General features: G+C 42.3%; 1 protein-coding gene across 1 annotated transcript; it reads left to right on the top strand.

Annotated features, from left to right (window-relative positions):
• Nucleotides 1–11,476, top strand: LOC101680278 (alpha-1,3-mannosyl-glycoprotein 4-beta-N-acetylglucosaminyltransferase C-like). Its single transcript, XM_004756325.3, has 4 exons — nt 1–161; nt 4,032–4,205; nt 5,372–5,528; nt 8,793–11,476. Exons 2-4 carry the CDS (start codon nt 4,098–4,100, stop codon nt 9,926–9,928), a joined length of 1,401 nt encoding a protein of 466 aa, XP_004756382.1. The 5' UTR covers nt 1–161; nt 4,032–4,097; the 3' UTR covers nt 9,929–11,476.
• Nucleotides 11,477–26,412: the final 14,936 nt, after the last annotated feature.

Raw genomic sequence — 26,412 nt, 5'->3', positions numbered from 1 at the left:
TCTTACCTCAGAGGGTGCAAATTCTGGCCCCAACCCAGCTCCCCTAAACATGGTACTTTCTTCTTCCTGAGTTTGGAGAAAGTCCGGAACTCTGAAGAGTTGTGAAGCTGAGTTCCTCTGCACTTCCCAAAAGAAGTCTCAGAACTACAGCTCCAATAAAGGTGAGGACTTTCATGTGTTGTGGCTGAAACTTTTATATATATGAATATAGAAATACAAATAAATGTGTATATATATATATATATGCATACATATATATATATATATTTAATAGACCTATAAAGGAACAGTTTCTATGTTATTGAAGTTAAGTCAGTAGAAATTCAAATTTAAAAAGTTGTAAGTTTAGGATGCTAAATATAATCCCCATGGCAACCACAGAGAAAATAGCTATAAAATACACACAAAAGGAAATGAGAAGATGATTAAAACATTTCGCTACCCAAAAAAATCAACTAAACACAAAAGTATATGGTAATGCAGGAAATAAGGGACAAAAATACTGTAAGGCGTTTAGAGAACATGTAACGAAATGTCAGAAGTCACTCTCAGGAGTAATTACTTTAAATTGACTAAACTGTCTAATCAAGACAGATGTTGGCAGAATTGACTTAAAAAACTGATCTGGCATCTGGGTGGCCCCGTCAGTTGAGCATCTGACTCTTGATTTTGGCTCAGGTCCTGCTCTCAGGGTCCTGGGATTGGGCCATGATCAGACTCCACACTCAAGGCAGCCTGCTGGTCCCTCTCCCCCTGCTCCATCCCCTCTCGCTGCCTGTCTCTCTCTTTCTCTTTCTCTCTGTGTTAAAATAAACAAACAAACAAATAAATAAAATCTTTTAAAATAATCTGATCCAACTGTGCTATCTATGTGAGACTCAGTTTTTTTTTTAACTTTTTTAAAATTTTAAGTAATCTCTACACCCACTTACAAGGCCAAGATCAAGAGTCGCATGCTCCATTGATTTTTTTTTTTTTAATTTAACAGACAGAGATCACAGGTAGGCAGAGAGGCAGGCAGAGAGAGAGGAGGAAGCAGGCTCCTTGCGGAGCAGAGAGCCCGATGTGGGGCTCGAACCCAGGACCCTGGGATCACGACCCAAGCCGAAGGCAGAGGCTTTAACCCACTGAGCCACCCAGGTGCCCCGCATGCTCCATTGATTAATCCAGCCAGACACCCTGAGAGACTCGCTTTAGACCCAGAGACAAACAGGTTGCAAGTGAAAAGATGGAAAAAAATATTCCATGCGTATACTAAGCAAAAGAGAAAGGTGGCTGAACTAATACCAGACAAAACAGACATTAAATAGACATTATAGCAAAAAAGTTTATAAGAGACAAAGAAGGGCATTTTAAGAGTTCATTAAAGTGTTCAACACAGCAAGAAGATAAAATTGTGAACATTTACATACCTAATAACAGGTCGTCAAAATATAAGCAGCAAAAACTGATGGAATTGAAGGGAGATATAGACAGTTATACAGTAATAGTTGAAGAATTCAATATCCCACTGTCAATAATGAACAGAACTAGACATAGAATAAGTAAGGAAATAGAGGACTTAAACTGCACAGTAAACCGACTAGATTTAGCAGGTATTTCAGAGCACTTTACCCACCAACCACAGAATACACATTCTTCTCAAGTGCACATGGAACATTTTACAGGATAGATAAGTCAGGCCACAGATTAAGTCTCAATCCATTTAAAAAGATAGATATCATACAAAGTATCTACTCTTGACAAAATGGGATGAAGTTAGCAATCACTAACAAAAAGAAAACTGGAAATTTCACAAAATTGTGGAAATTAGCACACGTTTAAACGACCAGTAAATCGCAGAAGAAATCACAAAAAAAAATAGAAAATAGTTAAACGAATGAAATTAAAAATAAAACGTGCCGAAATTTATGGGACATAGTGAAAGCGGTTCTTTTTTTTTTTTTAAGATTTTATTTATTTGACACAGAGAGAGAGATCACAAGCAGGCAGAGAGAGAGAGAGAGTGGGAAGCAGGCTCCCTGCCAAGCAGAGAGCCCGATGCGGGACTCGATCCCAGGACCCTGAGATCATGACCTGAGCCAAAGGCAGAGGCCTTAACCCACTGAGCCACCCAGGCACCCCTGAAAGTGGTTCTAAAGGGAAAGTTTATAGCTATAAATGCTTACACAAAAAAGGTAAGAAAAATCTCAAACCAATAACTAACTTTACAATTCAAGGATCTAGATCTAGCAGAACAAACTAATCCAAAGAAAATGGAAGGAAGTAATAAAGATGAAAGCAAAGATCAATGAAATATAGAAGAGATATCAATGAAACCAAAAGCTGGCTCTTCTAAAAGAGCAACAAAATTGAAAATCTGTTAGCTCGATGGATGAAGAAAAAAAGAGAACACTAAAATTACTAAAATCAGAAATGAAAGTGGGGACATTACTACCAATTCTACAAAAACTAAAAAGTATAAGAGAGTACTATACTGGGCGCCTGGGTGGCTCAGTCGGTTAAGTGCTTTTAGCTCAGGTCACAATCCCTGGGACCTGGGATTGAGTCCCACATAGGACTCCCTGCTCAGTGGGGAGTCTGCTTCTCTCTCTGCCCCTCCGCCCTGCTCATGCTTGCTCACTCTCTCTCTGTCAAATAAATAAGTAAAATATTTTTAAAAAATGAACAAAGACCTTAATAGACATCTAGCTAAAAGAGATATACAAATGACAGATAAGCATATGAAAAGATGTTCCACAACATATGCCATCAAGGAAATGAAAATTAAAACAACAATGAGGGGTGCCTTGGTGGCTCAGTGGGTTGGGCCTCTGCCTTCGGCTTGGGTCATGATCCCAGGGTCCTGGGATCAGGCCCTGCATGGGGCTCTCCGCTCAGCGGGGAGTCTGCTTCCCCCTCTCTCTCTGCCTGCATGTGATGTCTCTCTCTCTCTATCAAATAAATAAAATCTTAAAAAAATTAAAAAACAACAACAACAACAACAATGAGAAATACCATCACTAACCTATTAGAATGGTCAAAATCTAGGACACCCAACAGCACCAAATACTGGTGAGGATGTGCATCAACAGGAACTCTGATATATCATAATGGGGTTGTAGAATGCTACAGCAACTTTGGAAGACATTTTGGTGTTTTTTTTTTACAAAACTAAACCTACTTTTTTTTTTTAAGGTTTTACTTATTTATTGGTGAGAGAAAGAGAGAGAACGCGAGCACAAGCAGCGGGAGCTGCACTCCCTGCTGAGCAGGGAGCCCGACACTGGACTCGATTCTAGGACCCTGGGATCATGGCCTGAGCCAAAGGCAGACACTAAACCGTCTGAGCCAGCCAGGTGTCCCAAAACTAAACATACTCTTAACATACAATTCAGAAACTGAGTTCCTTAGTATTTACCCAAAGGAGATGAAAACATGTCTGCACAAAAACCTGCACGGGGATATTTCTAGCAGCTTTTTCATAATTGCCCAAACTTAGAAGGAACCAAGATGCCCTTTGGTAGGGGAATGGTTAGATAAATAAGCCATGGTACATCCAGACAACAGAATATTATTCAGTGCTAAAAGGGAATAAGCTATAAAGTCTTGAAGAGACATGGAAATACCTTAAGCGCATCTTACTAAGTGAAAGAAGGCAGTATGAAAAGGCTACTCACTATGCAATTCCAAATATAGGATGTTCTGGCAAAGACAAAACCATGGAGAAAGTAAAAAAGATCAGTGGCTTCCAGGGATTAGGAGGGAGGGAGGGAAGAATGGGCAGAGCACTGAGGGTTTGTAGGGCAGTGAAAATACCCTGCAAGATACCATCATAATGGGTACCTGTCATTTATACATTTGTCCAAATCCATCAAATACACCATTAAGGGACGCCTGGGTGGCTCAGTTGGTTGGGCGGCTGCCTTCGGCTCAGGTCATGATAGAGAATGCTACTTACATAAGTAAACTGTATACTATAAACTTCCTTGATTCATGAAAAAAAAATTACTGTCAAATGAAAACTTTTCTTGATACTCTATAAATTGCAGACATCCGATATACGTCCAAGAATCACAGACTGAGAAAGAGCTCTACAAGCTCCCAGCCCCAACACCATGAAAGATTTTCTATGGCTATTCATTGTTATTGCAACAGTAATGGTGTTCCCAATCTGCTTTTTCATCAGAGAAAATCCCTTTGATACTACAAGTTTCCTATCTTTGGTGAGTACCAGAAACTATGGATGGGGCAAAGTTAAAATCCCTTGACTTAAAAAAAAAAAAAAAAGATTATCTAATTATCTATTTGTGTGAAATTGTCACTAACACTGTAGACACTCAAAGAAGAGAAAAGATAATGAATTTGAGGACTCAGCATATCATTTTTCTTTGATGGAGAAAATAAGGGATGTGGCACTCCAAAACAGGGAATTTAGGGTTGAGGAAAAAATAACGCTTATTTAATACTTCGGCAAAGTTGGTTCTTTTTAAATAGCAATTGATGAGACATAAGGTACTCTGACAATTACCATATGATCTCTCTGATATGAGGAATCTGAGAGGCAGGGTGGAAGGTCATGAGGGGGAGGGAAAAAAATGAAACAATATGGGATGGGGAGGGAGATAAAGGGTAAGAGACTCTTAATCTCAGGAAACAAACCGAGGGCTGCTGGGCAGTGGTGGGGGGAGGGATGGAGGGGCTGGGGAGTGGGCAATGGAGAGGGTATGTGCTATGGTGAGTGCCATGAATTGTGTGACACTGATGATTCACAGTGGCAACCCTGAAGCAAATAATACTTTATATGTTAATTTTTTTAAATATTCTCTTTGTTTAGTAAGTTTCCGATTTTAGAAAATTTCCTTCAGTTTTAAAGTTACATATCTCCTCCGGCCCACTTTATATAGTAGGATGCCGAATTTCAGAAAAGTTAAGTCATCTATTGAAGCCAAGAAAAAGTCTCAAGAGTTGAGAAAATTGCTCTAGAAACCAGAAATGACAAGAAAAGGGAGAGTAGTAAACGAATTTGCAAGAGTGAAGTGCCACCTAGAGGAAAGAGTTTAGATTGGGACATCGGGGTGGAATTATCTTCTCTCCTGTATCTCTTACACTTAATAGATGTTTTGCCCTTCACAGAACCCTTATCAAGCTGTAGTCATAGGGAACCCAGGAAAGCTAGCAGAATTCCAGTTCCCTTCATCCCAAGACCCACAGTATATACAAGAGCCCCTCGTGTAGAACTTCCTTAGAGAATAAGGAAGAAATTGAAGTCAGCCCTGAGCAACCTGCCCTGTATCCTAGAGATACTTCATTGTGTCATACAAAGAGAATCCACTCAACTATTATTCCCAAAGGGCTTGAATAATAGAGCTGAAACTTACTTTCTTCTCAGGAGGAAAACAAGATGGTAGCTTGGCAGAGAGCCCGGATGCAGATCAACCCTGGTAGAACAAACCACTTGGAAACCTTCAAAAATATGCAGAAAAAGTTAGAACTGTTCAAAAACATAAACGCCCAAATCTTGATTGGAGCTCCTCCTTTGAAAAAAAGTGAGTGTATGCACAAGGGGTATGGAACATGCTGGAACAGGTCAGACAAGAGTAGAGACAGAAGGCAGTAGGAAGGAAATGGACCTATGACAACATTTGATACAGTGGATCACTCTTCTTTTAACATTCTTCAATTGCTTACAGAATTCCAAACTCTTCTGGTTTTCTTCCAGCTTCACTAGTAGATCCTCAGTCTCTTTTGCTGGCTTATCTTCTCTCTCCATTGCCTAAATGCTGATGTATCCGAGTTCTTGTCTAGACTCACTGTCTTGGTGACCTCATCTAGTCTCACAGCCTTAACTACCATCTGTGTGCTGTACGGCTCCAGTCTAGATCTGACTGCGGTCCTCACCGACTTCTGCAGTAATGGTACCCCTCTTTCCCCTATTGCTGGTAACTGTGCTAGCATCCATTATGAAGTCTATGGCTAGAGACTATGTGGCTTTTATCTGTCAGCTCAACCAGGACTTTGTGATTCTCTTCACTAAACAAGCTTCATTCTGGCATTGTGTACCCTTCTGAGGTCCAGCTATGGCATTCATTTGATCGCCATATGTTGTGATGGTATCTGATAAGAAAAAATAAACCTTGTGACAGAATAACCATTAACTGACTCAGATACTTTAAGAATTCAAAGGACAACACAAAGTTATTTATTGTCAATAAAATAAGATTAAGTTCAAGAGGGCTTAAGCTTGTTGGTCTTAAAAATACAAAGAACTCTCAGCAAGGAAAAACTACATTTTTGTTTAAGTGCATTTTTGAATTGAATGCATTTTGAAATATCTGTCTGATCCCATGATGTGTTTTATCTTATTCTAAAAAAAAAAATTTTTAGGGGGCGCCTGGGTGGCTCAGTGGGTTAAGCCTCTGCCTTTGGCTCAGGGTCTTGGGATCGAGCGCAGCATCGGGCTCTCTGTTTGGCGGGGAGCCTGCTTCCTCCTTCCTCTCTCTCTGCCTGCCTCTCTGCCTACTTGTGATCTCTTCTCTGTCTGTCAAATATAATAAATAAAATCTTTTAAAAAAAATTTTTAATAAATAAATAATAAAATAGAAAGAAAAATTGGGGCACCTGGGTGATTCAGTGGGTTAAGCCTCTGCCTTTGGCTTGGGTCATGATCTCAGGGTCCTGGGATCGAGCCCAGCATTGGGCTCTCTGCTCAGCAGGGAGCCTGCTTCCCCCTCTCTCTCTGCCTGCCTCTCTGCCTACTTGTGATTTCTCTCTCTGTCAAATAAATAAATAAAATCTTTTAAGAAAAGAAAAATTGCTAAACTTGTATTAATTGGGCTCAGGACCCAACTTCAAGAGACTACTTGCCTAAGATAGGACAATTTAAACATCAATAAAATTTCTGTGGTTTGAATCATAAAATTCATGAGTTCATATGGATACCAAAACAAACAAACAAACAAAAAACCAACCAAACCATTTTGCCACAATTGGAAAATTCTAGGCAACCAATCATTATTTTGAAAGCTGGTGAGTAAAAGGAAAGAATCAAATACTTATCTCATTTACCTATACGAACTATACCACTGGGTAACCAAAGAGGAGATTAGGGGAATTTTCACTTTATAGAAACATTCCAGATATGAATGCAGAAGGAATGTTTGACTTAAAATATCAACATATTACAACCCTTAGAGTATTAATGGATCTAGACACTGAACATCAAAGGCTTCTAAGATCCTAAAAACAGAAACAGTTTGCCATTATGTGCCTTCTGATGGAAGAACATATCAGATAAACCTAAGCTGAACTCGATCAAGTCACCATATCCATATTTTCTACAAACTTCTTTTCATACGAGCCTGTCCTTTTACCACAAAGTATGATTTCTTCTTCAATCTCTCTGAGGATTGATGGTAATATATTTGAAATGTTCTTGATTCAGTATTCCCTCTATTACATTTTTGCAGTTTTCTTTCTGTTCAAGTCATCGTTTTTCTTCCATTATGTTGGTGATTCTTGTTTCATATTTATATTCACATGTTCTTTTTTTTTTAAAAAAGATTTTATTTATTTATTTGACAGAAAGAAATCACAAGTAGATGGAAAGGCAGGCAGAGAGAGAGAGAGAGGGAAGCAGGCTCCCCGCCGAGCAGAGAGCCTGATGCGGGACTCGATCCCAGGACCCTGAGATCATGACCTGAACCGAAGGCAGTGGCTTAACCCACTGAGCCACACAGGCGTCCCCACATGTTCTTTGATTCTTGTTTCAGATGTATATTCCAGGATCTAGAATGAACAGTGTAATTCTCTACAGATAACCACTCCTTTTTGCCTCTCTGTAGAAGTGTATTGTGATTATCGAGGCCTGCCTCATTAGATTACGGGGGAGCAGTAACACATAGAGGAAGGAAGGAATGTGAGTAACAGATCTTCTGGGCGAAGTGTCCTGCTAATTCTCCCGGTAGAACCCTAAGTCATGTGGGGGAATTTCCCCCATTTACCTGCTTAGACACTCTGGCAGGCTCTACATTTCTGAATGTCTGCTTGAGGGAGTGTAAAGGTAAGTGCCATAGCCAGCTATGCTCTCTCTTTTCCTCCTTCTTCTGTTGCCTGGAGCTCTTGACTGCATTTCTGATGTTCTTCCCATCCCCCGGATTCACACCCTGGGCCTTTGCCTGGCAAAACTTCCACTTTATTTAGACAGAAACCCTTATGACTTTAGCCTGGGCATGTGTGTGGCTACCACCAGCCTCTTGGTGATCACTGGTCTAGTGGTTCTGGAAACAGTTCTATAATTATCCAGGTGACCATTCCAGAGTCCATACCTCTTCTATCTAGGGGCTCAAACTGAGAACTTTTCTGAAGTTCTGATACAGATGTATCTGTGCAGTTTTCTCTGTGTGTCTTTGGGGCTATAAATTCTACTTAGATTTCTCCACCAATCCTGTTCCAAATTCTATATTCCAGGAATTCTTCAAATATTATTATCTTTTCATGGCAACCTGGTTTCTCAGTGGGACTTTGGGTGGGAGGAGACGTAGATGCAATGATTTTAGTTTATCTTCTTTATCTATTTCTCCCACAATAGTTTTTCAAAGATAATCCTTTTAACTCACAGCTTATGACCAGATATTTTTAACTCCTAATTTGGTCCATACCCAGGCCTGGGGGCGAGAAAATGTAAAATAACCAGAAGGACAAATGAATTTAGCATATGGAAAGGCCTAAGAAAGATTTATAACCTCACTCATAGCAACTGTTTTCCTCACTTCTCTAAGTTGTTAAAGATCCTCTTTTCTCCCCAATCCTAGAACTGCTGACCATAGGGATTGCCTCAGTTCAACATTCCAGTGGGAGCTACCTCTTGGACACCCTGCAATCTCTCTTCATTGCTTCCTCCTCATCTGAGCAGAAACACTTCACTGTCCTGGTACACCTGGCAGATCCTGACCCCAAGTGGCTTGATCATATGATCTCCAACATCTCAACCCTGTTTAAACCATACATCCAAGCCAGACAGCTAGTAGTGATCAATACACCTCGTAAAAACTATCTTCTTTTAAAGGACCTTGAGAAAAACTTTCATGATACTCCAGCCTATGTAGCCTTCCACTTCAAGCAGAACATGGATTATGCCTTCCTCATAAACTTTGCAACCAACCTCTCGGACTATTTTCTGATGATCGAAGATGATGTGACATGTGCTCCAGGATTTGTCACCCAGATAGCTACTGCAGTATCTGCCTGGAGAAACAAACCTTGGCTGACTCTAAACTTCTCTCAGCTGGACTTCACTGGAAAACTCTTTCGTACTAGAGACCTTCCTTGCTTGGTTCACTTCCTTTTCCTCTTCTACCAAAAAATGCACTGTGACTACCTCCTCACTCATTTTCATGACCTTCTCATGGAACCAGCACCAATCCAATTCTTCCCTTCCCTTTTCCAGCGCATGGGTAATTACTCCTTCTTTGACAGCAAATTCAATAGCCTCAAAGATAAAGAGATTGAGGAAAATGACCCGGGTTTTCCCAGCAACCCTGCTGCTTCCATCTACACCAGCTTGAAGGTTGCCAATGACTCTGTTCTCATGAATGCCTATAGCTTGGATAAGAGTTTCTTTTATACCAAATCAGCGGAGGCTGGCAATCATCTGACTGTGGTTTTGGATGTACCTGCCAAAGTGTTCCAAGTTCAAGTGCTGACTGGCTCTTACCTAAAAGGCAAGAATCGGCTGGAAAAGGGGCAAGTAGAACTGGGTTATGATGCTACTAATAGGGTCAATGACTGTGATGACTATATTCTACTGGGGCTACTAGAAAATGGTACCCTGAATAAGCAGGTATTATCTGATGAGTCTGGGAAGAAGGTAAAATGTGTGAGATTGCTTGTGACAGCCACTCCACCCTCTGGAATAATAGTCAGACACATCAACCTATGGATTAAGTGAAGTCTAATAATATTGAAGAAGCCATTGGAAGTTCTGAGAAGGATTGAGTTGGAGTTTAGAATGTATAGAGATTTAAAAAAATTAAAGTCTTGAAAATTGGTCAAGGACATCTCACTCTTAAGTTCTTTCAGGATTTTTTTTTAAGATTTTATTTATTTATTTGACAGAAAGCAAGATATCACAAGTAGGCAGAGAAAGAGGGGGAAGCAGGCTCCCTGCTGAGCAGAGAGCGCTGGGTGGGGCTCGATCCCAGGACCCGAGATCATGACCTGAGCCGAAGGCAGAGGCTTAACCCACTGAGCCACCCAGGTGCGTCTCTTTTCAGGATTTCTAACACAGAAGACACAGCATGTTGAAAGGCAGAGTGAAGGTAACATCCTCTTGGTCCCAGAGATCCACTGGTGGAAGAGGCAGGATTTTTAACCCTTCCCTGTTTTTTTTTTTCTTCCCTGTTTTTCTATGCAAAGGATCTACCCTCCAAAATTCTTCCCTTGGAGCAAGACTTCTAGAAGCAACAGGAACATATGGGTAGGACTGACTGGATGCTCATATCCCAAGACTCTAGCAGTGCATGAGAGAAGACAGAGGATCTTTCCAAGAGCCAAGAAATAGAGTCATTAAAGGCTGCACTTCCCATGTGACCAAAAAAAAAAAAAAAAAATAGCCGGTCAGGAGAGGAACATGACTATTTTCTCTGTGATCTCATTATCCCATTACAAGGCAGTCATTCATTTGATAAATATTCATTGTGTAACCTTTATATTAGGCACAGATTTTTCTCCTACCTGATCCCCTAATATGTCAGGGTATTCCTTTTTAAATAGCATCAAAATTATTAAAAATAATTTTCTCTCGTTTTTGGCTGCTCTTGTCTCCAGCATAGTCTTATCTCTGGGACTATAAGGCAGCTGAGATGTTTCCGATAGGAAAAACTGGATATTTTGCCAATGTTTTTTCAGTTCAGTTTTGCTATGAGCTCTTTATTCCAGGAAGAATCTGAGCTCTGAGCCCTGAACTCAACGAATGTGCATTGTCTATTTTTCACTAGCTTGAGAACTATAATCCGTGAAGGTGCAGATTAAGGAAAAAGAAAGGACCACTTGAAGAGGGATATTTGGGAAGAAATGGAAAAAAAAACCAGGCAGTATGTCCAAATAAGTCATAATAACAATGGATAGAAAGAGCTTGGGGATTCAGAAACAGGATAATGGTATGGAATCAAGGAGAGGGATGTGGGGGGAGCCAAAAAAGGATGCGAGAAACTTTGGGAGCATCAAATGCAGGGAAATGGGGCGACTGTATATGGCTGGCATAAAAATGTATTGTTGAAATCGGCTACAGGCATCACGACTAACTGACAGCTCCACTGCTGTTCTCTGGATTCACCACAGTGTTGGTGCCAAGGCCATACTTCCCACAGAATGCTCCCAGCCAATAAGTGACTATAGCAGAGGTGCTAGCAAGGCCCATCCTGGGAAGATGGGGGACTCCTCCAAAAGGTGACATTGGCTCAAGAACTCTCCATCAGCCTGTTTTAAATTTAAATTATTTAACCAGGGGAGCCTGGGTGGCTCAGTGGGTTAAGCCTCTGCCTTCGGCTCAGGTCATGATCCCGGGGTCCTGGGATCGAGCCCCGCATCGGGCTCTCTGCTCAGTGGAAAGCCTGCTTCCTCCTCTCTCTCTCTTTGCCTGCCTCTGCCTACTGTGACCTTTGTCTGTCAAATAAATAAATAAAATCTTTTTTAAAATAAATAAATAATTTAACCAACATATAGTACATCAGTAGATTTTTTTAAAAGATTTTATTTATTTGATAGAAAGAGAGAGATCACAAGTGGGCAGAGAGGCAGGCAGAGAGAGAGAAGAAAGCAGGCTCCCCGCAGAGCGGAGAGCCCGAAGAGAGGCTCCATCCCAGGACCCAGGGATCATGACCTGAGCCAAAGGCAGAGGCTTAACCCACTGAGCCACCCAGGTGCCCCTCCATCAGCCTGTTTGAAGCTGTCTTGGAACCATGCTGCAATCCTAGACTACTCATCAATTTCTTCTTCTCTGCCACCTTCCACAGTTGTTACACCTTCACTACACTCTGAAGTCTCTCCGTGCCTTCTCCTTCTCCCTCCACTAATCTCTTGGATATCTAACCCCATTTTCATGTCAGCTTCTTGGCAGGCATGAACTAATACAAGGGGTACTAAGAGTATTCTGAGGAAGTGGATAGTAAGGTGAGGATCTGTAGCCAGTTATGCAGGACCCTCGGGAAGTTGTAGAAATAGAGGTTAAAATAGGTTAATAGAACATGTCATCACTGTGGACAAAACAGGCAGATAAGAAGACTGCTACTTGATATCTACAAGCAAGAAAAGGCAAAAATGGAGGAACAGGAGGTTGAGGGCCCTCTCCCCAGTGAAAAGTCACAAACTCTCGCTTAGTTCTTCGACTCAAGCCAATTTTCAGGCCTATATACATGGACAGAAGAAGTGGCCAAGTCCCCAGAAAGAAGACCCTGTAACAATACCTCCTGTAAGCATTCCCCAATTTCCTCCCACAAAGGGACCTATAGCCATTTACTTGGATAATTGTACAACTGGAGAAGGGGAATATCCAGACATTTTCACAACTATTGCATGCAAGTTCTGGGCTGATATTGATATCCAGAATCAAAGCATAACTGTGGCCTCCTGTTAGAGTGGGAACTTAAGGGGAGCACATTATAAATGGTGTCCTTGACAAAGCCATGCTTACAGTGTGACCACTATGTCTACAGACCCACTCAGTAGCCATCCTTCCAGTTCCTATGTGTCTAATTGGAATTTGTGTATATGGCGGTGGGAGTAACCCCACATTGGATCCTTGGTCTATGGGCTAAGAGCTATCATAAAGGGGAAGGGCAAGTGGAAAACGCTGAAACTGCCCCCTATTCCTGGCCAAGATAGTAAATCAAAAACAGACTGCCAAGTGGGGAAGGGAAGGATGGCAGAGATTAATGTTACTAGTAGACACCTAAAGTATAAATTGTGGAGGTCCCTATAATATCTATTTAATTCACTAGTCTAGCCCCTGAAGAACCCAGACAGCTCCTAAAAAATGACCATAGACTACCACAAGCTCATCCATTTGGTAGCCATGATTGTAGCTGCTGTGTCAAATATGCTGTGATTGTTAATGCAGATTAATAAGCCCTTGAGCTTATACTATGCAGCCATTGACTTAGAAAATGCATTCTTAAAACAAGATGGGATTGGGAGGGAGACAAACCATAAGAGACTCTTAATGTCACAAAACAAACTGAGAGGGGCCGGGGGGGAAAAGGGGTAGGGAGAGGATGGTGGGGTTATGGACATTGGGGAGGGTATGTGTTACGGTGAGTGCTGTGAAGTATGTAAACCTGGCAATTCACAGACCTGTACCCCTGGGGCTAATAATACATTGTATGTTTATAAAAAAAAAATTTTTTTAAAGAAACTGCATTCTTTTCTATTCTGATTAGAAAAGAAAATCAGAAAGACTTCACATTCATATGAGTTGACAATATTCATTCACATTTTTTCCCCACAATTATGTAAACTCAGGGGTGCCTGGGTGGCTCAGTTAATTAAACCTTCAGTTCAGGTCATGATCCCAGGGTCCTGGGATCAAGCCCCACATTGGGCTCTCCGCTCAGCAAGGAGCCTGCTTCTCCCCATCCCTCTGGCTGCTGCTCCCCACTGCTTGTTCTCTCTCTCAATCTTTCTCTGTGTCAAATAAATAAATAAAATCTAAAAAAAAAAAAAGCAAAAAGAACTATATAAGCTCTCCTGCCCTCTGTCACAATATAGTCCAAAGAGATTTGGACTGCCAAGATATCCCACAGAACATCATACTGATTAGACAGGATAAGTAGGTGGCTAGATCCTGGAGGTCTTGATAAGAGGCTAAAATTCAGGAATTTGCTACTCAAGTGAAGTATTTTGGAGTCCAGTGGTCAAGAGAGTACCAGAACATTCCCTCCAAACTAAAGGAAAAATTACTGCATTTGCATCCTCTACTACAAAAAAGGAAGCATGGTGCCTGGTAGGGTTCTGAGAGCAACAGTTTCCAAATCTAGGAATGCTACCCTGGCTCATTTACTGGGTGATACTGAAAGCTGCCAGCTTAGAATGGGCCTTGGAGCAAGAAAGAGCCTTGCTGGTCCAGGCTGAAAGACAAGTTTTGCCACCAAGATCATACAATACACCAGACCTGATGATTTCAGAGGTTATTCTGATGGGAAAAGATATAGTGTAAGGTTTATGAAAAGCCCCGATGGGAGAATCACAATGCAGTCCCCTAGGATGCTGGAGCAAGTTCGAGCCATTTGTAAGAGAAAATTACACACCTTTTGAAGAACAGCTCTTGGCATGTAATTGAATCCTGATAGACACAAAATGCTTGAGCATGGAGCACCAGGTGAGCACCTGGTTATGTGTCCATAACTTCCCTTTATGAGCTAAATTCAGTTATACCCACCAACTCATAAAGTCAGGCAGACCTAGCAGCAGTCCATCAAAAGAAAATGGTGTATCTGGGATCAAGTGGGGCCAGAAGGCAGAAATAAGCTGCATTAGTAGATAATTCATACCATTCAAAACAATTATACCATACCTTTCCCCAGCTCATACCTATAGTCATATGGAGGGTTCCATATTATTAGCTGAAGGAAAGGGAAAAGGCCCAAGCTTGATTTACATACATATAGGCATGCTTTACATATAGTATAAGCTGAAAACCGATGTTGGTTTCATTATGGACATATTTAGGGGTGACTTTGAAAGAAAGTAGAGGAAAATCTTCCCAACGGGCAGAACTCTAAACAGGTATCTGGTCTCTAAACAGGTGTCATGATTTCTGGACAGTAACCAAAGTTCTAACTGTCTTATAAGATTCCTGGAAGGGAAAGGACTAGAAGCCTGGAGATACCAAGGACTGACAGAGGAATGTGGAAGGACATATGGGTATGGGCACAAAGTGTGAAGAATTTTGTATCACATGTTAATAACCACCAGGAAGCATCCCCGTGGAAGAAACCCTTTACAGCCAAGTAGACAAATGATTCAGCCAATTAACATTAGGCAACATGGAAGTGGCACCATGGCCACATGAATAAAGTGGCCATGGTCAAAGATATGGAGACTACATATGGGCTCAAGAGCATACACTCCCAGTGACCAAGACTGACCTAGCTATTGCTACCATTGAATACCTAACCTGCCAACAAAAGACGCACCTGGATGGCTCAGTGGATTGGAGCCTCTGCCTTCGGTTCAGGTCGTGGTCCCGGGGTCCTGGGATCGAGCCCCGCATTGGGCTCTCTGCTCAGCGGGGAGCCTGCTTCCTCCTCTCTCTCTCTCTGCCTGCCTCTCTGCCTACTTGTGATCTCTCTCTGTCAAATAAATAAAATCTTAAAAAAAAAAAAGAGGCCAATGTAAGTCCCCATTATGGTCCTATTCCTTGAGAAGACCAACCAGCTTGCTTGGCAAGCTCCATCTTGGAAGACCCAGCAGTTTATCTTCATAGGATTAGGGATCTACTCTGGGCATGTGTTGTTCTTTCCTGCTCAGAGAGTCTCAGACAGGACCACTGTTCTAGGAGCTTATGAAATGCCTGATCCACACCCATGGACTCACACACAACATAGCATCCAATCGGGGCACACATGTCACAACAAAGGAGGTACAGAAGTGGGTCCCTGACCTTGGGATCCACTGGTCATGTCATATGGTACACCATCCAGAAGTGGCTGACCTCATAGAGTACTGGAATGCGTTTCTAAAGGTACAGCTGAAATACTAGCTCAGAAATATTCACAGTATGGGATGGCATCCTTCAGATGCAATATACAGATGAAATCAAAGGGTCTAAATCATCCTCAAAGGAAAGAATATATGGGTCTGGGAACCTAAAGGTGAAAGCAGGAGGGGACCCCACTTTACCATCACTCCCTATGACCCACCAAGGGATTTTGTGCTTCCCATATTTGCAACTCTGGACTCTCCAGGGCTGAAAGTGCTGATTCCACAGAGGTTGCCCCCTTGCCAAAAGACACGGCAAGAGCCCTGTTGAACTACAAGTTATAGCTGCCATCAGAGCACTTTGGACTCCATATCCAGAGACCAGAAGACAAGTAGTCCCCATTGTGTGAAGAGTAAATGTCCTTGATCAGCAAGAGGAGGTCGGGTTACTTTTACACAGTGAGAACAGAGACAATACATATGGAATCCAGGTGACCTACTTGGGCATATTCAGGTACTCCCCTGCCCCAGTGTAACTGAATGGACATTTGCAGCAACCCTAGTACAAGAAGCTTTGTGATTGACAGGAACTCAGACCTCTTAGGAATGTGGGTTTGGGTCCTACCACCAGAGACGGGAAGCCACCAAGATCTGCCAAAATAATAATTGAGGGTGAGAGGAATTTAGAATAGGTGGGAGAAGAGAATGAAGATGAGTATGAATCATGGTCCTGATGCCAGCTACAGCAATGAGTGCTATAGCTCGCTCTTTGAGGTTCCCTCTCAGGAAGAGAGACCAATGGGAACAAGGGAGAAGCCGCTCCCCAACCTTGGCTGAGAAGTAGATCTGTGTGGTACAAGGGGTGGACTATAGCAGCCATGAAAATGTGCTCCTTGGCTCTCCTGCTGTGAAGAGCATAATTCACTGAAAGACTGAGAACACTTCCTACAGACTGTTCCTCACCAGTTGAAGGAACACATCAGGGTTACTAAAACAGGCCAATTCCAACAAGATCAGGACTCTTCCACTGGGCAGCTTTGGCTCTGGGATTCCCTATCAGCCTACCTGAGGTTTCTTGAGCCTGCATCCTGATGCACAGGATGCTTTCTACCCAATCTTCCTTCCCTCCCCTGATGTCAAAGTTCCATTGCATTCTTGAAGGCTATAAATCCCAGTAAATCACCCACATGAATCCCACCTTGAACAAAGTGGTTTCAACCTAGTCTATACTACTCTTTTGCACAAATTAGAAAAAAAGCTCTCCTCCTAAGGTGGCTGGCTCCCAGTTGGAAAATCCAAACCAGGGTTTATAGTGGTGGATTTTAGTTCACTACCATTCCCCTCAAGCAAACACAGTCTGTACAACTACACAGATGTGGAAACACTGACTTCAGATGTCAGTTCATAAATGGATGCATTTCTGATCCAAAACTGGATCATCCCAGGGGCGCCTGGATGTCTCAGTCAGTTAAGCGTCAGACTCTTGAGTTTGGCTCAGGTCATGATCTCAGGGTTGAGAGATAGAGCCTTGCAACAGACTCTGTGCTGGGTGCGGGGATTTAAGATTCTCTCTCTCCCTCTTCCTCCGCCCTTCACACTGCTCACTGGCTCTCTCTCTCTTTCTCTTTCTCTCTCTCATCATCTTTTCAGTAACTACTGTTTGCTTGTTTTTCTCTTACTATATTGTCCCCATCCATCTTGTATGAATCTCTATGTCAGGCTGTCTTTTATTGACCTTCTGCCCATTTTAAAAGCAATTTGTTGTGTGCTGATGGGAAAACACAGCTGGTTACTTGTGATCAAAATTAAGTTGGGATATCTTAAGACAACTGAGCAAAGTCTCCCAAGAGTTAGAGTCTAGAAATGCAAATACCAAGATCCAAGGCCAAGAGCTAGGGCAAGACAGAATCTATAAATAACAGACTCTTAATAAATATTTCTTCTCCTTATTTAACCACATTTCATCATATGTAGAGACAATATTATATGCATTCAATGGCATTTATGAGAACTCAATAAGAGCACATTAGCAAGTGACTTCCCGTTCCATCACTACCATGTCTGCCACAAAAGTTGCTCGGTAAAAACTTTCTCTTAGCTCTTTTTCTTTGCATTATATCCAGAGGTGGTATTAAAAATTTAAAAACTAGGGGCGCCTGGGTGGCTCAGTGGCTTGGGCTGCTGCCTTCGGCTCGGGTCATGGTCTCAGGGTCCTGGGATCGAGCCCCGCATCGGGCTCCCTGCTCAGCAGGGAAACTGCTTCTCCCTCTTCCACTCCCCCGGCTCGTGTTCCCTCTCTCACTGTGTCTCTCTCTGTCAAATAATAAATAAAATCTTTTTAAAAATAAAATAAAATAAAAACTAGGTGGAACAAGAACATTTCAATTAAAACAGGCACTGGCCCCAGCACTAGGACAGGGTCCTAGAAGTCTCCTGAAGTGCCAGTTCTTAACTGTTGTAGCTAGGTCATGGAAGGCTTGGGGAGTATCAGGGAAGAGAAAGAGATGCCTCCTGGGACACTGGACCACACCCAAGGCCAGGTGTTTACCAATTGGTTAGTAACTGGGTTGAACATCAACCCTGTATTACTCATAAGAGTCTCACGATCTGGATCAAACTTCTCAGACTCCTATTTTTCTACCTCCTGCAGCCAAAACTCAGATCAACTAATACACCCTTTCCCTTAGATCCACCTGGAAAATTCCCAATCCACTCTCAAATTCTAGCTCAAATGTAAATTCCTCTGGAGAGTCTTTCCTGATCACCCAGAGATAGAGTTAATACCTTTCTTGTATTTTTCATAATATATTATGTTGGACTCTCCTATAGCACTTTGTTCAATCAAGAAATTATACTGAGTCCCTTCCATGTCATAAGAATTGAGCTAATAAATGCCCTACAGGTATTATAACTTTCTGTCTGTCTTCTACATTCTGCTGTATCTCCAAAAGTCACTAGGCAAAGTCTTGGTGTTCTTTTCATCTCCTATAAGACTAGTGCAGCACCTGACAACCAATAGAAACTCAACATGTATTTGCTGAATAGGTGAATTATTTTCGTTCAGGCAGTCTGAACTTGACCCATTCTGTCAATATTGATTGAGTGCCCTCTATATTCTAAGCATTATGCTAAGCACTGGGAATTCAAAGATTGCTGATATAGTCCCTGGCCTCAAGATGTTTACAGACTAGTGGCGAGACTAATAACATTCTAGAATATCACATAATCATGTAATGGGAAATTCTAGTTAGAGATAAGCACAGAGAGTAAGGACAGCAGAGAGGAATGCCCCCACCCACACTTCTCCAAAGCATGGATGGTGTGTTCCAAGAGATTCCTCAGGATCCTAAATTCTAGGCTGTCAGATACAGAAGTCTATGAGTAGGGGACTTTGGTGAAAAGATACCCTATAATGATGAGTTCTTAACCTGGATCTAACCTGAACTGCAATACGAAAGTGTGTGTGAGATGTGCGTGTGGTTTTCATAAGGAGGTATCTGTATAGGTACTTATGGGTATGGATGGAGTACACCGGTGTGTGGGTAGGTGAGTGGGTAAATGTGTTAGTGAGACGAGTGTATTATGTGTATAAGCGGATATATTATGTCGGTGTGTGGAGTTGGTGTGTGGAAGGTTGATGTGTGGTCATGTGAGAGTGAATACATGCGCGGGTGTGTAGGGGTGTTAACAGATATATGTGTGGGTGGTTGGAGGAGTTATGGTCTTTGTATAAGTAGGTATTGGGGAGTGTGTGAGGGGCTGAGTATGTTTTATACATTTTGCTGAGGAGATCCAAAGAGGTCTATGTCTAAAACATGATTAAGAACATCCCCTGGATCTTCTTCCCTTTCCCTCTGAAGAACATCTGAGCTTGTCAGTCTAGAGCGCCCCCATATAGGACCATCCCTGAGTATAGTACAGGCCTCGCGAACTAGATATCACCCAGCTGTTCTGCAGGGACACAAAACGACTCCTAAGGAAAAGAGGGCACCTGTTACTGCACATTTATTGCCTTGCATCAGAAGGGCAAAAAGGAGGAGGTAGGTTGGTGAGCTCCAGCTTCAGAAGTAAAAGGAGCTGGGGTTCCAGTGCCCATAATGGACCTGCGAGCCGACCCTGAGCCTCCCCTTGAGCGCCTGCTGAACTACTTGGCTTCCAGACAGGTCCTGGGCTGGTCAACCCCTGAGATGTGCGATGCACCCCAGGATACCCAGGCATGACCCTGCTTGCTGTATTGATACACCCACCCTGACTGCATCAATTCCCCAATCTACACAGATGCCTGCCCTGGGCTAGGCAAAGCAAGTGACAACATGTGGCCTCATGACGTTCAAAACCTGACAAAGCATCTGGCAGCTCTGCTGGGCTCTCCAGTTCGGTAAACCAGTCCAGCCCTGATAATATCATCCCTGAAAGCTTTTCTTGAAATTACATTTTTAAAAACCAGCACCACTCCTTTTATGATGAAGGCTCATAGCAGTGAAGCAATTCAAGTAACCTCAGATGAAGTTTCATGAAGGGCAGCCAGGAATGCTGCTATGGTCTTCCTGGGCTACTCTCTGGATGGCTGACTATCTGGAATAATCCATCTTTTCAAATCCCTATTAAGGGATTCAGGGAAAATACCACTTTTTCAGCATACCCACAAAACACACAGGTGTAGGTCTAGAAGTCTGGCCAGGGCTGCATCATGGAAGTGAGAGGTTGTCTATAGACTCATGGAATTGTACCCAAAACATTAGTAGAACAAAAGCAAGGCTGGTTATGTCCGTGAGCATGGGAAATATACTCCCATCTCATTGTTGGCATTGGCCTCTAGGGCCGCTACCCTTTCTGATCTGAACATCTTCACCAGATTGACTAGGTGAAACAACCTAGTAAGTACAAAATGTAGCCACCCATGTTTCCTTAATCCCATTGAGATCCCTTGCGCATTGTAGGTATATGAGAAAAATTGGCTATTTCCTGCCCAGGGTTCCAGGACCAAGAGGGCCAATCAGGACCAGGCCTCAGGCCAGGGCTTATCTAGGCAAGATCTTAGTGCTCCCTGCCAGAAATGCAGGAAGCCAGGAGATGATAAATGGTACCAAAGAGAAGACTGACAAGACAAGCCAGAGAAGCCAGATCTGCTTCAGGTTCAAACAGTTATCTGGTCAGAGACTGAAAGGTGAAGCCAAAAAGTCGGGATAGGAGTGAGGTGGGAAAAACCAAAAGCAAGGTCAGAGGAGAAGATTTTGCCAAATATTTGGCGACAGCATAACAATGACGGTGTACTAGAGGGCTACCCTGGTCTCAAGGATTATAATCAGACAAAATATGCTCTCAAGGGGCGCCTGGGTGGCTCAGTGGGTTAGGCCGCTGCCTTCGGCTCAGGTCATGATCTCAGGGTCCTGGGATGGAATCCCGCATCGGGCTCTCTGCTCAGCAGGGAGCCTGCTTCTCTCTCTCTCTCTCTCTGCCTGCCTCTCCGTCTGCGTGTGATCTCTGTCTGTCAAATAAATAAAATCTTTAAAAAAAAAATATGCTCTCAAAACAAAAAGGAATAAAAATAGAAACTAAGAACAAGGGGTGCCTGGGTGGCTCAGTGGGTTGAAGCCTCTGCCTTCAGCTCAGGTCATGATCCCAGGGTCCTGGGATCGAGCCCCACATCCCTGCTCAGCAGGGAGCCTGCTTCCCCCTCTCTCTCTCTGCCAGCCTCTCTGCCTACTTGTGATCTCTGTCAAATAAATAAATAAAATATTTAAAAAAAAAAAAAGAAACTAAGAACAATTACATACCTAGAAAATCTCCAAAGATGTATAATATTAAACAACATTTCTAAACAGCTCATGGGTCAAAAAAGAAATTGCAAATGAAATTAGAAACTATTTTGAACTGAATAATAATGAATACACAACCCCTAAATTTATGGGTTACAATTAAAACAGTCCTGAGAATAAAGTATATAGTTTTAAAAAGTTCTTTTAAGGCAGAAAATGATCAACATCATTAACCATTAGGAAAATGCAAATCGAAAACACAATGAGATACCACCATATACCTATTCAAAGGGATAAAATGCTTTTAAAATAACCTAACAATCCAGGTATTGATTGGGAGCAACCGGAACTCTCCTCATTTATTGCGGGGTGAGGGGAGGGATGTTAAAGATGATCCACTACTTCAGTAAAAAAATTAGCAGTTTCTTATGAAGTAAGCATGCACTTAGCATATGACTCAGCAATTGCTATCCTGGGTATTTATCTGAGAGAAATGAAAATGTGTGTTACACAAAAACCTGATAGGGAACATTTTTAGCATTTTTATTTGTAATTACCAAAACCTGGAAACAACCCAAATGTCTATCAGATGAATGAATAAAGAGGCTGTGGTCCGTTCATAAAGTAGACTACCACTCAGCAGTAAAAAGGAATGAGCTACTAATAGACACAAAAATATGGATGAGTCGCAAAGGCTGCATGCTGAGAAGAGCCAGACTCCGAAAACTATGTACTATATGATTCCACTGGGGTATGACATTCTGGAAAAGCAAAACTATGGAGACAGAAAGCAAGTGAATAGTTGCCAGGCTGGAGGTGAGGGAAAGGACTGACTACAAGAGGGTATGAGGACATTTGGGAAGGTGATGATGGTGTTCTCTATCTTGAATATGTGGCAACTACATGACAGTGTATGCATGCCAAAACTTACAGAGATCTATTCTTTAAAAAGGTGATTTTACCCCATAAAAATTAAATCTTAGTTTACAAAAGAAAAACAAACACAGTGAAGTACCAGGATATACCTATGAGAAGCAGACAGGAGAATGGTGGTTGCCAGGGCTGGGGAAGGCGAAAATGGGGAGATCTTTGTCCAAGTGTACAAAGTTTCAATTATGCAACATTACTAAGCTCTGGGGATCTCAGGTACAGCAATATGCGGATAGTTAATTGATAGTTATTGAATACTTGTAATTTGCTAAGAGGGTAGATATTAAGGGCTTTCACCAAAAGAAAAGAGGGGAAAGAAAGGAAAGAAAAAGGAAAAGAAAGAAAATAGTCACTATGTGGGGTGACGGATATGTTATTGAGCTTGATTGCGGTGATTATTTCACAATGTAAACATGTATCAATACATCAAGTTGTATACCTCAAATACATTTAATTTTTATTTGTCAATTACCACATACCTCAATAAAGCTGGGGAGAAAATTAACACTACAAAGCTTCTAGAAGAAATGTAAGAGACTATCTTTGCAACCTTGTAGTGTGTGATATTTCTTAAACAGGAAAAAAAAATCACTGACCATAAAAGAAAAAAATAATAATAAATTGAACACAAAATTATACATAATTTTTAATGCAAAAAAAACTGTCCTAGATTTTCTCTAATCATCTTAACTTCAATGTAATAGTTTTTTTCTTTACTTGTTTGTTGGTTTGTTTTTTGGTTTCTAGAGGATAAAGGAGAGGAGAGGAAAAATTGGAAGAAGAGGATTCAAAGAGGGGAAGAGAGGGGTAGGGAAAAGGGTTTTGGTTCAAGGTAGCTATGCTGTGGTAGAAGACAATATTTTTTAAATACATGGACTTGTCAAAACAGCATTATGATGGGGAAAGAAAATTCTGTGTAATACTCTTAAACCATCAAAACGAGGAAAATCAGGGGTACCTGGATGGCTCTGTCCATTGAGCATCTGCCTTCAGCTCAGGTCGTGATCCCAGAGTCCTAGGATCCAGTCCCATATCAGGCTTCCTGCTCAGCAGGGAGTCTGCTTCTCTTTTTGCCCTTTACCCTACTTGTGATCTCTCTCTCTCTCTCTCCCTCTCTCAAATAAGTAAATAAAATTTTTATTTAAAAAAAAAATAAAGGGCGCCTGGGTGGCTCAGTGGGTTAAGCCGCTGCCTTCGGCTCAGGTCATGATCTCAGGGTCCTGAGATCGAGTCCCGCATCGGGCTCTCTGCTCAGCAGGGAGCCTGCTTCCCTCTCTCTCTCTCTCTGCCTGCCTCTCCATCTACTTGTGATTTCTCTCTGTCAAATAAATAAATAAAATCTTTAAAAAAAAATAAAAAAAAAATAATAAATAAATAAATAAAAAGGAGGAAGGGGCACTTGGGTGGCTCAGTGGGTTAAAGCCTCTGCCTTCGGCTCAGGTCACGGTCCCAGGATCCTGGGATCAAGCCCTACATCGGGCTCTCTGCTCAGCAGGAAGCCTGCTTCCCCCTCTCTTAATCCTTCTGCTTGTGTTCCCTCTCTTGCTGTGTGTGTCTCTCTCTCTTTCAAATAAATAAATAAAGTATTTTAAAAGATAAATAAATAAAAAATAAAATAAAAAGCTGAACCAGTAAGAGACGATGTCATTGGGTTCTGTTCTTTCCTTGGTAAAAGGCCAAATCTATGTTTTGCCTAATGCCAAGTCAAACATGGAGGGGAGGGGTGGGAAGAACAAGGAAGAACTGGAAATGTGATCTTGGTAATGAGACAGAGCAGAAAAAGAGAAGAAAAGGAACCTTCAGAGGCCCACTGGGCAATTCCGGGAAGTGGGAGGCTTACGTCAGAGCTGCAGATTTGAGGACCAATTTGCAGTGACTGCCACATCCCCCAGGCAGCACAGTGTCACAGAGCCTGGGTTGCCAGGGGGCAGAATGGGAGTGGTAAGTCCTCCAGGAACCATCTGTGGCAGCCCTCTAAGAGGAGAAAGGGACATTTGTATCTGCTTTTGTTAATTAGATTCAAACCAACAGTTTATTTCCTCACTTTTGGGTTTGAGATAAAAGACTGGAAAGCCAGCTTTAAAACTTTAGCCACACCTTATCCAGAAACAGGTGCTTGATGTGAGGCTAGAGTGGTAACCAGCCCCCCATTTAGGCTGGACAATGGTTGTCAAGCAGGGTCTCCTGGGAGGGGTGACTAGTTTCTGCTACCTTAGCAGAGCCACTCTGGGACCCCATCTTGCATGCATAAAAATACCCAAGTGTTTTCCCCTTGATTTCAGAGAAATTCGAGCCCTCCAATAAAACCTCAAACCACATCTTCTGTTAGACAAAAAGACTCCATGGATATAGCGCTCCAAGCATGGTAAAGACTACATGTGATTAGAAATTTCTGGTCACTTTTAGGTTTCCATCCTACTTACCAGTGATATACTGGTAAGTGATATACAAGATATATCTTGTATATCAAGATATACAAGGAGTGATATACAGGATATATCAAGAGTTTCCCTTGGTCCCTCTGACTTGATTCCAAACGTCATAATTTGCCTACCATAATCCTGGGGAAAAGGATCAGATACAAAAGTAAATGGGGAACTAACAGACAAGACCCAATTTATTGATCAACGACATCAAAGTAGAGACTTTGACTTGAATTTAGAGTTTAGGGAATAATATGATTAATGCCTAAAACTTGATTTCCTCTTCTCGGCAACACAACCTCTCTGGTTGGGTGTCTACTCCACAAATGGATAAACAAGAGAACCTACTTCAATTTCACCTGGAAATCCAGACAGGAGGTGAAGAAGGCAGAGGTGGAATGGAATCAGACTTCTTGACCTTTGTCTCTCCTTAGCTGGCTACAAGTAGGAAGGAGGGTTGAAGTGGGTGGGGAAAGACAACTGAAGAATTTTGGCAATGGTGTCCAGGAGGAGAGAAGAGGGGAAAGGAAGTGGGAGGCTTCCAGGCAAGAGGAGACCATCCCCATGATTTTCAGAGCTGGAGGCCCTCAGATTTTGTATCCTACTCACATTTCTTTGCAGAGCTCCTCCAAGCTCCAGCACCATGCATCACTACCTATGGGAATATATCATATTGGCTGTGTCCTTAACCTTCCTGAGCCTCCTCCTTCAAGAGAATAATGAAGAGCATCTTACATACAACTTACCATTGGTAAGTACCAGAGACTGAGATTGGACTGCTTGTCAATCCTTCGGTAAAGGGGAGTTTTTTCCAGTCATGCAAACACTCTAGTTATCATCACAGAAGTTCCAAGAAGAGGACACTTGAAGAATCAAGAGAGTGTCAGAGAAAAGGTAAATTCTGAACCAGCCTTAAAAGATGTATAATATTTGAATAAAGGCAAGGAGGAAGAGGGGGTAGTTTAAGTGTGGAGAAAACAATGCACAGACACTTCTAGAAAACCATGCTGACTGGCAGGACCTGCATGTGATGAGGCCTGCCTGAGTGTGGCCACTTCCCTCACCAGAGCCTGGCATGAGAGATGTCATTCGTCCCATTTCTCATACAAAGCAATTGGGACACAGAACCCTAAATTAACTTCTCCCATATGACACCTGCAAGTAGAGAAAACCAAATCCGATATGGGTCGTGCTCGGGTTTGGGGAGTCTGTATTTCCTTAATGTCTTCCCTTAATGCCAGCTACAGCAAAACGTAGGTGGATGTGGGGAAGTGGTTGAGAAATGTACACATAGTCAGAGTGGAGTAAAAGAAAGGGCTTTAGAATTGAGGCACTGTGGGCAGCTTCCACCAGGACAGGACCAGGCACCAGAATTCAGTACTTGCCACAGAAGCCAGTAGTCTAAGCCAAGTTAGATGACTTTGGCCAGACTGATTAGGTGTGAGGCATGGTGGGACAAGCATGCTCTATTCTACAGAAGCCTAGGAACCTCCTACAGGTATTCCTACTTTCTATGTGATTCCAGGGCCCACCACCCCTTCTGGAAAGTCCTGTGTGTTCTCATGGTGAGGTATGGGACAGCAGTCAGCTAAGTCCTGACACCTGGGCTCTCTGGTGACTGGATC

This window comes from Mustela putorius, unplaced genomic scaffold (assembly GCF_011764305.1).
Source record: "Mustela putorius furo isolate JIRA1106 unplaced genomic scaffold, ASM1176430v1.1 tig00000508_pilon_pilon_pilon, whole genome shotgun sequence".
Classification (NCBI taxonomy): domain Eukaryota; kingdom Metazoa; phylum Chordata; class Mammalia; order Carnivora; family Mustelidae; genus Mustela; species Mustela putorius.
Note: the sequence above shows the minus strand (reverse complement) of the source record. Positions and strands in the feature narration are given on the sequence as shown.